Source organism: Eriocheir sinensis, chromosome 9 (genome assembly GCF_024679095.1).
Source record: "Eriocheir sinensis breed Jianghai 21 chromosome 9, ASM2467909v1, whole genome shotgun sequence".
NCBI classification, from domain to species: domain Eukaryota; kingdom Metazoa; phylum Arthropoda; class Malacostraca; order Decapoda; family Varunidae; genus Eriocheir; species Eriocheir sinensis.
Genome location: NC_066517.1, coordinates 23151292 through 23164489, shown reverse-complemented (window position 1 = coordinate 23164489; position 13198 = coordinate 23151292). Strand labels below are relative to the sequence as shown.

The following is a 13198-nucleotide window of genomic DNA, read 5'->3' as shown; positions in this document are numbered from 1 at the left end:
ATGAAGCCTTCTTTTTAACATGCCAAGCTGGGAAAGATTAACTAAAAATGGCCAGAACAGAACGCTGAGGTCCCAGTATGACACCTCTAACAGTAGGAAGTGTTTGAATAGGCATTAAACGGATGAATGATGAATGGACGAAACATAAAATGAAACACATATTTACAGATGACAGTGTCCTTAAAAACAACCATGATGAGGGATAGAATGACTGTATGAATTAGAAGGAATTAAAGTGGAAGTATTAGAAGTAGTAGTAGTAGTAGTAGTAGTAGTAGTAGTAGTAGTAGTAGTAGGTCAGGAAGACACCAAAAAGCATGTGACCAATTAATGACAAACAGAACTACTACAACATAATTTTAGAAGCACTGAGTAGGATAGGGAAGAGCTAGAGACGTGGGCCGGCCAGTCAGTCAGTGGGATGGTGCAGCCTTCAGGGAGGATAGAGAGGATGCGCTAAACATCTACGACTCCACCTAAAAATTACTAACTTGGGGAGCTGGTGCTGGAAAACCTCCCGGGTGAGGCACCGTTTCGGGTGGACTGGGCATGGGCGGGGCTGGTGAGGGGCTGGGTGGAGGGGAACGGAGCCGAGACCGAGGGCTGGCCTTGTAGCGACGGTTTGGGTGACCTTGGAGGAATCGCCGGGGGAGGGCCGCGGGGGAGGGATGGGGGGGAGGATGAAGGCACACTAGCGGGTGGATTTCTATGGGGTATTGGCGGGGGGCCACCTACTCCACTCCCAGGGACAGCACCTCCACCTCCTCCACCTCCTCCTCCTCCTCCTCTTACTACTCTACCACTCCCTCCTCCTAACCCCATCATCATACCTCCTCCTCCACCTCCTCCGCCTCCTCCCCCGCCTCCTCCTCCTCCTCCCACATCAGCTGAGGCACTGATGGCCGGGCTGCCGCCTCCCAGTTTGCCCTCGAAGGATGCGTCGCGGAGTTCCAGCGCCTGAGGGAGAGACGTCACAACACATGGCTGCTGTAGGGTGAGTCGTGACACATGAGATGACACATAAGAGCTATCATTGGGTTTCTATTGGCATTACTTACACTGTTCTTTTAATATATTGCTGTCATTATTATTCATTTATTTATTTTTCATTTTACAGCAAGGGAGGCAGCTGAAGGGTGACAAATGAACACAACAGAAGAAATTACTCTACTCTACACAGTATCCATTCATTACTACTACTACTGTTACTTGGGTCATTCATTACTATTACTTTCCAATGCATTTTCTTACCCTGATACATTCACTCATGATACAGGGGTGGGTCGTATCATCAAACTCCATTGCATTCCAGGCTTTGAGACTTGCCGTTACATTCCACTACAGTCGGTTCAGCCAAGTCTGAAGTGAGCATTATCACGCAACGGCAGCCTGCAGCCACACGGCGTGTCCGATTTCGTGGATAGTGTATGCTAGCCTGGGCATGGTAACCAGTCATCAGTGTCAGTAATATGCAGCCAACAATAACAAATACCGCCAATTATAGTTGATCATGAGTTAATAAATATTAGTAATGTCAAAAATAGCTGTTTTGTTGATATAAAGCCTGCTAATTTTCCTTGGTGTTGGATACAGCTTCAAGACTGTTTAATATTCATAATCAGTGATCTTGTAAATTAACAAAACAGCTATTTGTGACATTACTATTATTTTTTAACTCATAATCAACTATAATTGGCAGTATTTGTTATAGCTGCTGCATATTACTGACACTGACGACTGTTTACTATGCGTAGGCAAGCACACATTATCCACGAAATCAGACACGCCTTGTGGCTGCAGGTTGCCGTTGTGTGATAATGCTCACTTGAGACTCGGGTGAACCGACTATAGCATCCACATTCCCTAATTGTTAGGCACCAAACTTCTTAAAAACTATCCACTTACTATCACTAAACTATTGACTTACTATTACTTTCTATCACTAAACTATTCACTAAACTATTCACTATCCTTAAACTATTGACTTACAATTACTTACTGTCACTAAACTATTCACTTACTATTCACATTCTATCAACTACTACAAGAGAAAACTAAATTAACTCATGTCTTTTCAATGCATACCCAGGCCATCACACACACACACACACACCCACCCACACACACACACACACACACACCCACACTCATGGCTACCGTCCAGCTCAAGCCAATGAAAGCGCTATGCACACACTGGGTCACTACGCATTCCCTTGGCTTACTGAGGCATTAGAGGAAACCCTACTTCTACTTATGCATCTTCATCTAATATTAAGGTAGAGGAGTACTGGGAGTCTATGGAGGGAGGACTACAGCTAAGAACTTATCATGGAGGACTTGACAGTTTGTGGAAAATTGATATGTATGATTGGGAGCGATTTCTAGAGGTTCATGTTAACAGCTTGTGGAAGACTTGTCACCATATCGTCACCGTCGTAAACAAAGCACCTAAGTCATTATTTTCTAGTTTTCAGGAAATCATAAAAAAACTGTCATTATCACATTTGGCTTAAGATTTAGGGAGGACTGAAAAGGCCAATTCTAGGACACTCAAACCCTGAATGACGACGGCAACTATGCAAATATGGGCGTCACATGTTGAAAAATTGATGTAGACAAAAACCTGGAAATCTCTGAAAAATTACTTAGGCGATTATTTTATGAGGGTGACGATATATAATCCATCTGTTCTGTTTCCATTTTCTCTTCTAAGTTTATGTTATGGAAACTGTTAAAAAGTTATGGTAAACTACAATGCAAAGTAACCACTGATATATTTTTTGTCCAAGTTTTTCCTCCACAAAGTGTCCTCAGGCATACTTGCAGGGTATACAAGCAGCAACAGCAGCAGCAGCAGCTCACTCCCATGCCTCAAGAAAGAGGTGAGGGAACGTCCCACACAGTCCTGCACAGTGGTTGTTCCTCTCACCTTAAGGCTGACCTTGGAGAAAATCCCGCCCTTCTTGGCTGCCTCACGCGCCGTCTTGGTGAAGTCCCCAAGAGTGTGTTTCCCCATGAAGGACAGGTCTTCGAAGGTCGACTTGCTGGCCTGGAAACAGACAAAAACGGAGGTGTCACGGCACTGCGTCAAGAAGGAGTTTGGTTCCCTTAAGAGGCGTTTTCTATGTTCATCTAGTCATGGACTATCACGTGTCTCCAGTTGCCTCTTACGTTATGCCGCAGTGGTCATTCACGCAGGACTACACTAGTGCCTCCCAGGTCCTTGGTGGGCCTACCTGCTGTGCCTGCTTGCTGGCCTCCTTGGCTTGCTTGCTGGCCACACTAACAGACTTGGAAGCTTCCTCAGCAGCTCTCTTCGCCTGCACTGTAAGCTGTTAGGTCACACAGTCCAAAGTGTCAGTAATTCTTTTCTAGAAATAATCTTAGCAGTCCACTATTTCAAGACCTACACTGATTGTGTCAGTCTATGTTTTAAAACCTCTACGTACAGTTTGTGTAAATCTACAGACCTGAAATCCGACATCCCATTAACACTGATAAAAAGACATGAAAAGCAGGAAGGTCATGCGCATGCAACCTAATCTTTGAGCACCGCTCCCAGGCCCTTGGGACACCCGGCAGCCCAGAGGAAGGCAGTACCTGATCCGCCAAGCTGGAGAAAGACGTTGCCTCCTCCTGCCTTTCCCTCTGATGCTGGCCACTTGCCTCTTGGTGGGACTGTAACAGGACACACACGGGTCACAACATCAATGGGAATGCACCTCTCACACACCCACACACCCCAGGACCACCAGCAGCCTAAGGTGTGGCGGGAGTGGCGTGAAGACCCCTGCCACACCCTCAGGGGCCGGCAGTGGGCTGGGGGTGCGGGTGGTGGCGAGGACGCTCCTTAGCTTGGCAGGACAAGTTATTCATTGACACAACAAACACGACACAGAGACACATGAGGAAATGACTCGGTTAGAAGGACATCACACAGAACAATGCACTCCTTCCATGGTTTAGATCCCGCTACAGACAGCCTACACCAAACAACTGTCACAAAAAAACTGGGGAAAGTCGTAAATATGAGTCAATACACGTTTAAACTTTACATCAGGAAGTTATCATTGCTAGCACCAAAAATATTGACGTGAGAGAAGCCAAGACAGCCCCGAGATATCACAAGTACAATATGAGGTGTTGGGGGGGTATGAGTGTGCAGTAAGGTGTGTAACAGAAGGGAGGTGCATCAGGGAACAATACAAGAAAGTGCACCTGTATTCTATGTCTCAGTGTAAAAGATTGACCTGGGCCCATACTGATAAGGAAATTAGGCGTCTGACTTATGTCTCGTCTCAGAGGTGAGTGTGCACCTTAGCTGGGGCTCCAGCTGCCACGGGTAGTGGGGAACGTAAAGTTGCCAACAACGGCGAGATCAGTTATCTCATATGAAAATTAATGGGTAAGAATGCCTTAAAATGGTGATAGTATTGAATAGAAGTACATCATATCCATTATAATAGGGTTTTGTAAGACTATAGTGAGCGTTTGAATGTAAAACGATATGATGAGGCACGCTGGCTGTCTGGCAACACCCGGCAATGCTTACATTTGAAGGTCGATGCCTCAGACGAAGACCCAGGATTTATGCCTGCCCCGGACCAACTTTAGGTACTCGCGCCATATCTCAGATTAACACCCAGGATATAGGGCTCCACAGGGCCGGTTTGGGCTCTTAAGACGAGCCTGAGACGAATTATTAGCTTTATAAGTATGGGGCCCGAACTGACTCTTTTAAAGCCCCTAACAGGTATATGGGAGACAAGACTGAGGAGCTTTCAAACACTAAGGCTAAGGGAAGACTTCATCCTATACTTGCTTACTAATGAAATATAAGGAGGGGCAAACAGGATGGTAATGAACTGAGTGGAAGCTCCAACTCTCCTGACACTCACAAACTCTGCCAGGCTGCATTCACGAGGGCAAGACTGGTCATCCTATACTTGCTTACAAATGATATACAAGGAGGGGTAGACAGGGTTGTTACGAGTGACTGCTCCAACGCTCCTGACCCTCACACAAACACTGCCTCACATGACCCACACAGCAGCTCTCTCTAATATGTCTGTCCGAGGAGCAACAATGAGCCTGCTGCGTGAGGTTAGGGGCAGCTTGAATGTGGGGATATGCACACTAGGACCTCGGCAGTCAATGAAAGACAAGGATCTCAAAACGCATGAAACTGCTCTCTCTCAAATGTCAGCCCAAGGAGTAACAATGAGCCTGGTACTTGAGGTCAGGGGCAGTTTGAATGGTGGGAAAATAAACCCAAATATCTCGGCAGACAAATAAGGACAGGGATCTCTAAACACATGAAGCTGCTCTCTCTCAAATGTCAGCCCAAGGAGTAACAATGAGCCTGGTACTTGAGGTCAGGGGCAGTTTGAATGGTGGGAAAATAAACCCAAATATCTCGGCAGACAAATAAGGACAGGGATCTCTAAACACATGAAGCTGCTCTCTCTCAAATGTCAGCCCAAGGAGTAACAATGAGACTGGTACTTGAGGTCAGGGGCAGTTTGAATGGCGGGGCAAATGAACACAAAGACACAGGCAGACAAATAAGGACAAGGATCTCTAAACACATGAAGCTGCTCTCTCTCAAATGTCAGCCCAAGGAGTAACAATGAGCCTGGTACTTGAGGTCAGGGGCAGTTTGAATGGCGGGAAAATAAACCCAAATATCTCGGCAGACAAATGTGGACAAGAATCTCTAAACACATGAAGCTGCTCTCTCTCAAATGTCAGCCCAAGGAGTAACAATGAGCCTGGTACTTGAGGTCAGGGGCAGTTTGAATGGTGGGAAATTAAACCAAAATATCTCGGCAGACAAATAAGGACAGGGATCTCTAAACACATGAAGCTGCTCTCTCTCAAATGTCAGCCCAAGGAGTAACAATGAGCCTGGTACTTGAGGTCAGGGGCAGTTTGAATGGCAGGGCAAATGAACACAAAGACACAGGCAGACAAATAAGGACAAGGATTTCTAAACACATGAAACGGGTCTCTCTCAAATGTCAGCCTAAGGAGCATTGAAGAGCCTGATACTTGAGGTCAGGGGTAGTTTGAATCATGGTAAAATAAATACAAGGATCTCTAAACACATGAAACTGAGTAGCAACAGCAAGAGGGAGAATTCAATGAGTTAAAAAAAGAGACACACAGACATCAGAATATATCGCAACTCTCAGTGTTCAAAAGAGAGGAGCTGAAACAGGCAAAACAGGAGGTGACAGTTCAGGACAAAAGACATGCAAATTTCACACTCAGTTTCGCTTAACAATTATATAACCATTCACATGAAATTTTGAGGAATAAACGTCTACTGAGAAGGTCCAGCGGTTCTCTCGACAGGGTGCGGCACAGAAAAGAGTGGCTGGCGGGAGGGCGTGGTTGAGAGAGGGCAAGGAAAAGTGACCTGCTCGGAAGATTGGCCGGTTTTTTTTTTCTCCTTTTTTTTTCCCCCAGCAAAGGAGACGGCTCAAAGGCGACAACAAAAGGAGTGCAGAGAAAAAAAACATGCCCGCTACGGAAAGCTGACCGGGCATGTGATATTTTTAAGTTGTGCGGTCGTTTTGTTCTGTAGTCTGTGCCCACTTACCCCGTCCGCTGCGATTGGCACGGATTTAGCCTTTACTAATAGACTGCAAACATCTACTCCCAAATCTTTCTCTGCCTCTGTGGTGGATAGTGGAGTGTTTCCCATGTGGTATTGGTGTGCTGGATATCCTCTCCCAAGGTGCAGGACTTTATATTTTACTTCAGTGAATTTTAACAGCCACTTTTTGATCCATTTCTGTAGCTTGGTGATGTCTTCTTGTAGGAAATCCGCAGTCAAGGGGTTAAGATGCGAAGTGAATAGCCAAGCCGTAAAGGTTAGATATTAAGTGTAGTTTCATCACTGGTTGAGTTAGCAAAATCCAAAATCTCCTTTGCTTTTCATCATCAGGTAATAGTGAAAAGAAACACCAGGGAAATTTTTAACTGCACTAGCTTCAGAAATCTGGTATGAGTTACTGTTTGCTGATATCCAATGCAGAACACAGTGACAAATAGGTTCTGAATATCTAAAAAATTTATGAGACACTTGTTATGATACCCAAAATTGACGTCTCTTTTGGCTGCCCTTTACTTTTGTCTTTTATGGGAGCAACGGGTAGCAGGCTTTTTTTTTTTTGCACTCTTTTTGTTGCCCTTGAGCTGTTGTCTTTGATGTAAAAAAAAAAAAAAAAAAACATAAATAAATAAATAACCTCGGATGGGCCAAATTTGAGGCTTTACCGTGTAGCAATGATGGGCCAAATTTGAGGCTTTACCATGTAGCAGTGACGGGCCAAATTTGAGGCTTTACCGTGTAGCAGCGATGGGCCAAACTTGTGGCTTTACCGTGCATCAGCGACGGGCCAAATTTGTGCCATGATATAAACCCCCCAAAATAGATGATACATAATCTGATCACAAATGCTTTGATATATATATTATGAAATGGTTTGTGTGAGGGATGATTTTTTTCTCATTTTTCTCGCTTAGAGGGACCATTAACCCGGTAGCAGCAATGGGCCAAATTTGTGGCTTTACCATGTAGCAGCAACGGGCCAAATTTGTGCCATGATATAAACCCCCCAAAATAGATGATACATAATCTGATCATAAATCCTTTGATATATATACTATTATGAAATGGTTTGTGTGAGGGATGATTTTTTTCTCATTTTTCTCGCTTAGAGGGACCATTAAGAAACACGATCCCCGCTGCTACCGGGTTAATAAGGATCCTCTGCAGCCTCTTCAAGCTGGCTCACTCTCCCTCGTCGCCCCCGAAAGTCATGCAGCAAAGACTGAGCGCGACTATGACAAGGAGACGGAAGGACTGGTTGGTGGGGTGCAGTACCTTGTCCATCTGGTTGAGCAGTGACCCCTCCTCACCACTACTCTGCTTCACTACCTCAAGCCGTTCCGTTACTTGGCTACGAAACTGTTCCGTTAACTGTGGAACAAGTCAGGTGATGCTCAGTACGGGTGTGTGTTTCTGTGTTTCCGGGATTACCTTTGTGGTGTGCTGTGACTGTGTGTTGTGAGGTACGGATGTGCTGTGCTCTACCAGTGGGTTGTGTGTGTTTATGTTGCCTGTTTACGAGTCGTGTGCTCAGGGGAATACCTCTGTGTTGTGCTGTGATTGTGTGTTGTGAGGTACGGATGTGTTGTGCTCTACAAGTGTGTTCTGTTGTGTGCGTCTATGTTGCCTGTTTACGAGTCGTGTGCTCAGGGGAATACCTCTGTGTTGTGCTGTGACTGTGTGTTGAGAGGTAGGGATGTGTCGTGCTCTACAAGTGTGTTCTGTTGTGTGCGTTTATGTTGCCTGTTTACGAGTCATATGCTCAGGGTAATACCTCTGTGTTGTGCTGTGATTGTGTGTTGAGAGGTAGGGATGTGTCGTGCTCTACAAGTGTGTTCTGTTGTGTGCGTCTATGTTGCCTGTTTACGAGTCATATGCTCAGGGGAATACCTCTGTGTTGTGCTGTGACTGTGTGTTTTGAGGTATGTGTGTGTTGTGTTCTACCAGTGTGTTATGTTGTGTGTGTTTGTGTTCCCCGTTTACGAGTCATGTGTGCTCAGTGAATGTTATGTGCGTGAAGTTTTGTTATTTGTGTGGCTAAAAAAGTGATTATGTTTTGAGGTACATGTGTGTTATGCTGTACCAGTGTGTTATGTTGCGTGAGTTTGTGTTCCCCGTTTACGAGTCATGTGTGCTCAGTGAATGTTTTGTGCATGTAGTTTTGTTATTTGTGTGGCAAAAAGTGATTATGTTTAACACCAATACAGCTACTTCTTCCAGGTGATGAAAATTTGCTTAGTATACCTTGCAAGTAATGACTATACTACTGAAAACTTACATACAAAACCAAGCAATTTTCAGTTATCGTTTTGTTAAGATATTACCCATGTAGTTTTACTGTGAATCTCAAGACTTAAAAATCCATATAGTGCTAACACTGACATTGCCTACAGACTAAATATACTTGGTTAATAATGGAAATCAGAAGTTATTAAAAAGAAGAAAAAAAAATGACAGCAGCTCAGAAGTAAAATTATCAACTCAATATGATATCAATTTAACCTGAATAGTAAAATAAAAACTACTTTGAAACTATGAGCCGATTTCACAGTCCAACACAGTGTCTTCGTAACAGCCCGAACCAAACTAAAGAATCCCATACAATCCAAAATGGGGAAGTCTTCGATGCCACACTAAATACACAAGACTTCCTGTATAGTTTCATCAAATTTGTGAACTTAAATATAAACACCAGACACTATACAAGGAAATTTCGAAGGCTCTGGTATTGGTTTGGGAGCTTACTAACCCATCATGGGGAACTGTGAAACTGGCCCTAAGATGCAGCAACTGTCAAAATATGTGAGAATCGAGATGAAAACTAGAAGTGGTTGAATCTTTCTGTAAATGTGGAAAAGAAGAAGAAATATACTTGGTTACTAATGGAAATTAGGAGAAATAATTAAAAAGAAGAGAAAAAAAAATGATAGATGCTCAGAAGTAAAATTATCAACTCAATATGATATCACTTTAACCTGAATAATAAAATAAAAACTACTTTGAAACGAAAAACACCAACTGTCAAAACATGTGAGAATCGTGATGGAAACTAGAAGTGGTTCAATGTTTCTGTAAATGTGGAAAAGAATATATTAACAAAACACCAAACAACTCAAACAAGCGACATTGAAAGTATCCTACACCGGCACAAAAAAAGACAACTCCTACCTTGTCCACCTGCGAGAGGAAGGAGCCCTCTTGGGATCCTTGCCGCTCCTTGATGAGTTCCTTGGCCGAGGATGTGAACTGGTCGAGGAGGGAGTTTTGGGAGCACTGCCGGGTGGGGCCGCTTCCGGAGCTCCCCGACCCCAGGCTGGAGGCACGAGCAAGCACGGAGCCAATGGATGTTTGCCTCTGGGGAGTTGGACTGGCCTGGGGGGAGGAAGGGAGGGGAGTATAGGTGAGTATGAGGTGAGCATAGGAAAAGAGGAACAGGGAAGGTGACAGATGATAACATGAAGAAGAAAAGAAGGAAAAGATGCAAAGGAAAAGATGAAAAGGAAGATGAAAATATAAGAACAAGGTAGTGACAGATGAGAACAAGAAGAAAAAGAGGAAAAAGATTAGAACAAGAAGAAAATGAGAACACGGCAGCGACAGATGAGAAGAAGAAGGGGAGGAGGAGTATACTGATGAAAGTTCTGTTATCCCGCCAAAACTGAAATGACGCGAGTATAGGAAAGAAGCAAGAGTCTACTGTTAATGGTTTTGTTATCTTGGCACCATCGAAGGGACGTGAGAAAAGGAAAAGGGAAAAGTCTACTGATGAAAGTTCTGTTGTCTTGCCAAAACTGAAATGACGCGAGTATAAGAAGAGGGAAGAGGAGAGTCTACTCCTGATAGGTCTGTTATCTTGCCATAATTACTATTCTTACTTTCTGGGTTAATGTTACTTTTTGAAGACACCAGCTGGAAGACCAAAGACCCAGACAGTGTGTGAAGGAAGATATGAGAAGTATGGGCACCAGGGAGGGGATAGTATATGATTGTTAAGAGTGGGAGAGACTCATAGGGTCGAATTATACAACATTTCGACGCCCAAGAACACATATTTGACAAGGCTTTCATAGGAGTTGTGGGCATTTCCAGGGCTAGTTTTATGACCCTGGTGGTAGTCTGACTCTTCCTCTGTACATATTTGACAAGGCTTTCATAGGAGTTGTGGGCATTTCCAGGAGTAGTTTTATGACCCTGGTGGTAGTCTGACTCTTCCTCTGTACATATCTGACAAGGCTTTCATAGGAGTTGTGGGCATTTCGAGGGCTAGTTTTATGACCCTGGTGGTAGTCTGACTCTTCCTCTGTACACATTTGACAAGGCTTTCATAGGAGTTGTGGGCATTTCCAGGAGTAGTTTTATGACCCTGGTGGTAGTCTGACTCTTCCTCTGTACATATTTGACAAGGCTTTCATAGGAGTTGTGGGCATTTCCAGGACTAGTTTTATGACTCTTCCTCTGTACCATGAACCTGAAGAAACACTCATTAGAACCCGACTGACTCGCTCATTGACCTTTAGAAATAGTTGATGTGAGATGCGAACGTGTCTCATAATGCCGAAAATAGTCCGTCCAGCCCCATAAGGAAAAATGGTGATAAAAACAAACTACGTACTCCCTTAGAGAAGGTGCGGGGGCGGGGGGTGGTGGGCCTGTCCCGCTCGGAGGACAGCGTAGCCACGGACACGTCGCTGCTGACGGAGGGCGTGGGGCTGATGTGGGGCAGCGGTGACTGGTTGTTGCTCACCACGGTCTTGGGGGTGGTGGTCGCTGAGTCGCTCTCCGGCGTGAATACCTCATCGCTCTTCTCCTGCAAAAAAATATATCAGTTTATTTATTTATTATTATTATTTTTTTTTTTACAGCAAAGAAGACAGCTCAAGGACAACAAAAAGAGCGCAGAGAGAGAAAAAAAAACAATGAACAATGAATAAATGATAAATACAAAGATCTAGAAAAAATTTAATTGATACAGAAAAAAAGTTAGAGAAACACAAACAGATAAACAACATCAAAAACAGTAACACCATTCTCTCTACGTGGATAAGGGTGACAATTTAATAAAAAAATAAATAAATAACATGTAATCACTCACCAGCATGTCGGAGCGCAGCATCAGCGGGTGAAGGGACGGCGCGGGGATGACCAGTTTATCCGCATCCTCCTCCCTCATGACTCCCTCGCCCGTCTCCTCATCATCGTCATCATCGTGGTGGTCGGCGGATGAGAGGGATGAGTGGGACGAGGAGGTGGACATGGACCCGGCATGACTCAGCGCTGCGGGAGAAATGAATACTTGATGTTGTAGTGGAGTTATGTAGAGTCGTATTTTAAGACATTTCATCGCCCAAGAACACTAATTTGACAAGGCTTTCGTAGGAGTTGTGGGCATTTCCAGGAGTAGTTCTGTGACCCTGGTGGTAGTGTGACCCTTCCTCTGTACCATGAACCTGTAGAAACACTCATTAGAACCCGACTGACCCCCTTTTACCTTTAGAAATAGGTAATGTCTTGTAATACCGCCCATGTAGTGACCCTCTAAATCCTTCCGTTTTCTCTTGCTCTTCCCGTTTTCTCCATCTTCCGTTTCTTCAGTCTACCCTTAACTCATCACGTTCTCCTTCTTTTCTCTCACTCTCAACACACACTATTCCATTTCATCTATTACACATATTCACCACACATTTAATTTCTCTTGTTATGGGTTACTGCAATGTCACGTGTTTCTTCTTGCATTTGGGCCCACAGACAAAGGCACACACCATCATATTTTGCCCTCATACTTCCTTTCCTCCACTGACAGAGCCTTAAAAGAGTGTCGCCCTAAACCCCTGGACCTCAACACCATCATATTTTGCCCTCATACTTCCTTCCTCCACTGACAGAGCCTAAAAAGAGTGTCCCCCTAAGCCCCTGGACCTCAACACCATCATATTTTGCCCTCATACTTCCTTCCCTCCACTGACAGAGCCTGAAAAGAGTGTCGCTCTAAACCCCTGGACCTCAACACCATCATATTTTGCCCTCATACTTCCTTTCCTCCACTGACAGAGCCTTAAAAGAATGTCGCCTTAAACCCCTTGACCTCAACGCTCCACATCGAGACAGACACACAGCTGCTGCGTCACCTGAGTCTGAGGAGGCGGCGCCGGGCAGCTGGAGGGTGGAGGGAGGGTGGAACACTGAGCGGGGGTCCAGGCCGGAGGAGAGGGTCGCCTTCTCCTTCTCTGTTGCTGCTCCACACCCTGCACGAGAGAATAACCTTTATACTCATGAAGGGCCGCGATGTGGAATCCAGCTCTAAGTTCTGCTGCATCAAGAATTCAATTAACTATATCAGACACAGTTGAAATAGCATCTTTATTCTATCATCATTTATCCCTGTTTGCAACCATCTGAGTATGAATGAAGGAATAAGAAAATTGTCACCTTTGTAAACAAGTCGCCTTAGTCATTTTCTATTTTTCAGGAAATCAGAAGAGAACTGTCATTATCTCATTTGGCTTAAGGTTTAGGCAGAAATGAAAAGGCCAATTCTTGAACACTCAAACCCTGAATGACGAAGGCAACTATACGGAAATG

The 13198-nt window shown here is 44.5% G+C and overlaps 1 protein-coding gene across 32 annotated transcripts in view; it reads right to left on the bottom strand.

Moving 5' to 3' along the window:
- LOC126996183 (MAP kinase-activating death domain protein-like) overlaps positions 1-13198 on the bottom strand; it is a 116815-nt gene that overhangs the window by 32469 nt on the left and 71148 nt on the right. For 22 of the 32 annotated variants that reach the window (XR_007751054.1, XM_050856457.1, XM_050856455.1 and 19 more), the window contains 9 exons: positions 12745-12861; positions 11712-11893; positions 11232-11426; positions 9788-9991; positions 7895-7990; positions 3601-3678; positions 3237-3332; positions 2930-3049; positions 831-957 (listed from right to left, as the gene is read on the bottom strand). Coding sequence is in view for 31 of the 32 variants with exons in the window: in XM_050856457.1 (XP_050712414.1) it covers positions 831-957; positions 2930-3049; positions 3237-3332; positions 3601-3678; positions 7895-7990; positions 9788-9991; positions 11232-11426; positions 11712-11893; positions 12745-12861 (1215 nt within the window). In the remaining variant the exon portion in view is untranslated. The remainder of the gene's footprint in view (positions 1-830; positions 958-2929; positions 3050-3236; positions 3333-3600; positions 3679-7894; positions 7991-9787; positions 9992-11231; positions 11427-11711; positions 11894-12744; positions 12862-13198) is intronic. The other 10 variants (XM_050856463.1, XM_050856478.1, XM_050856471.1 and 7 more) reach the window with 10 other exon arrangements.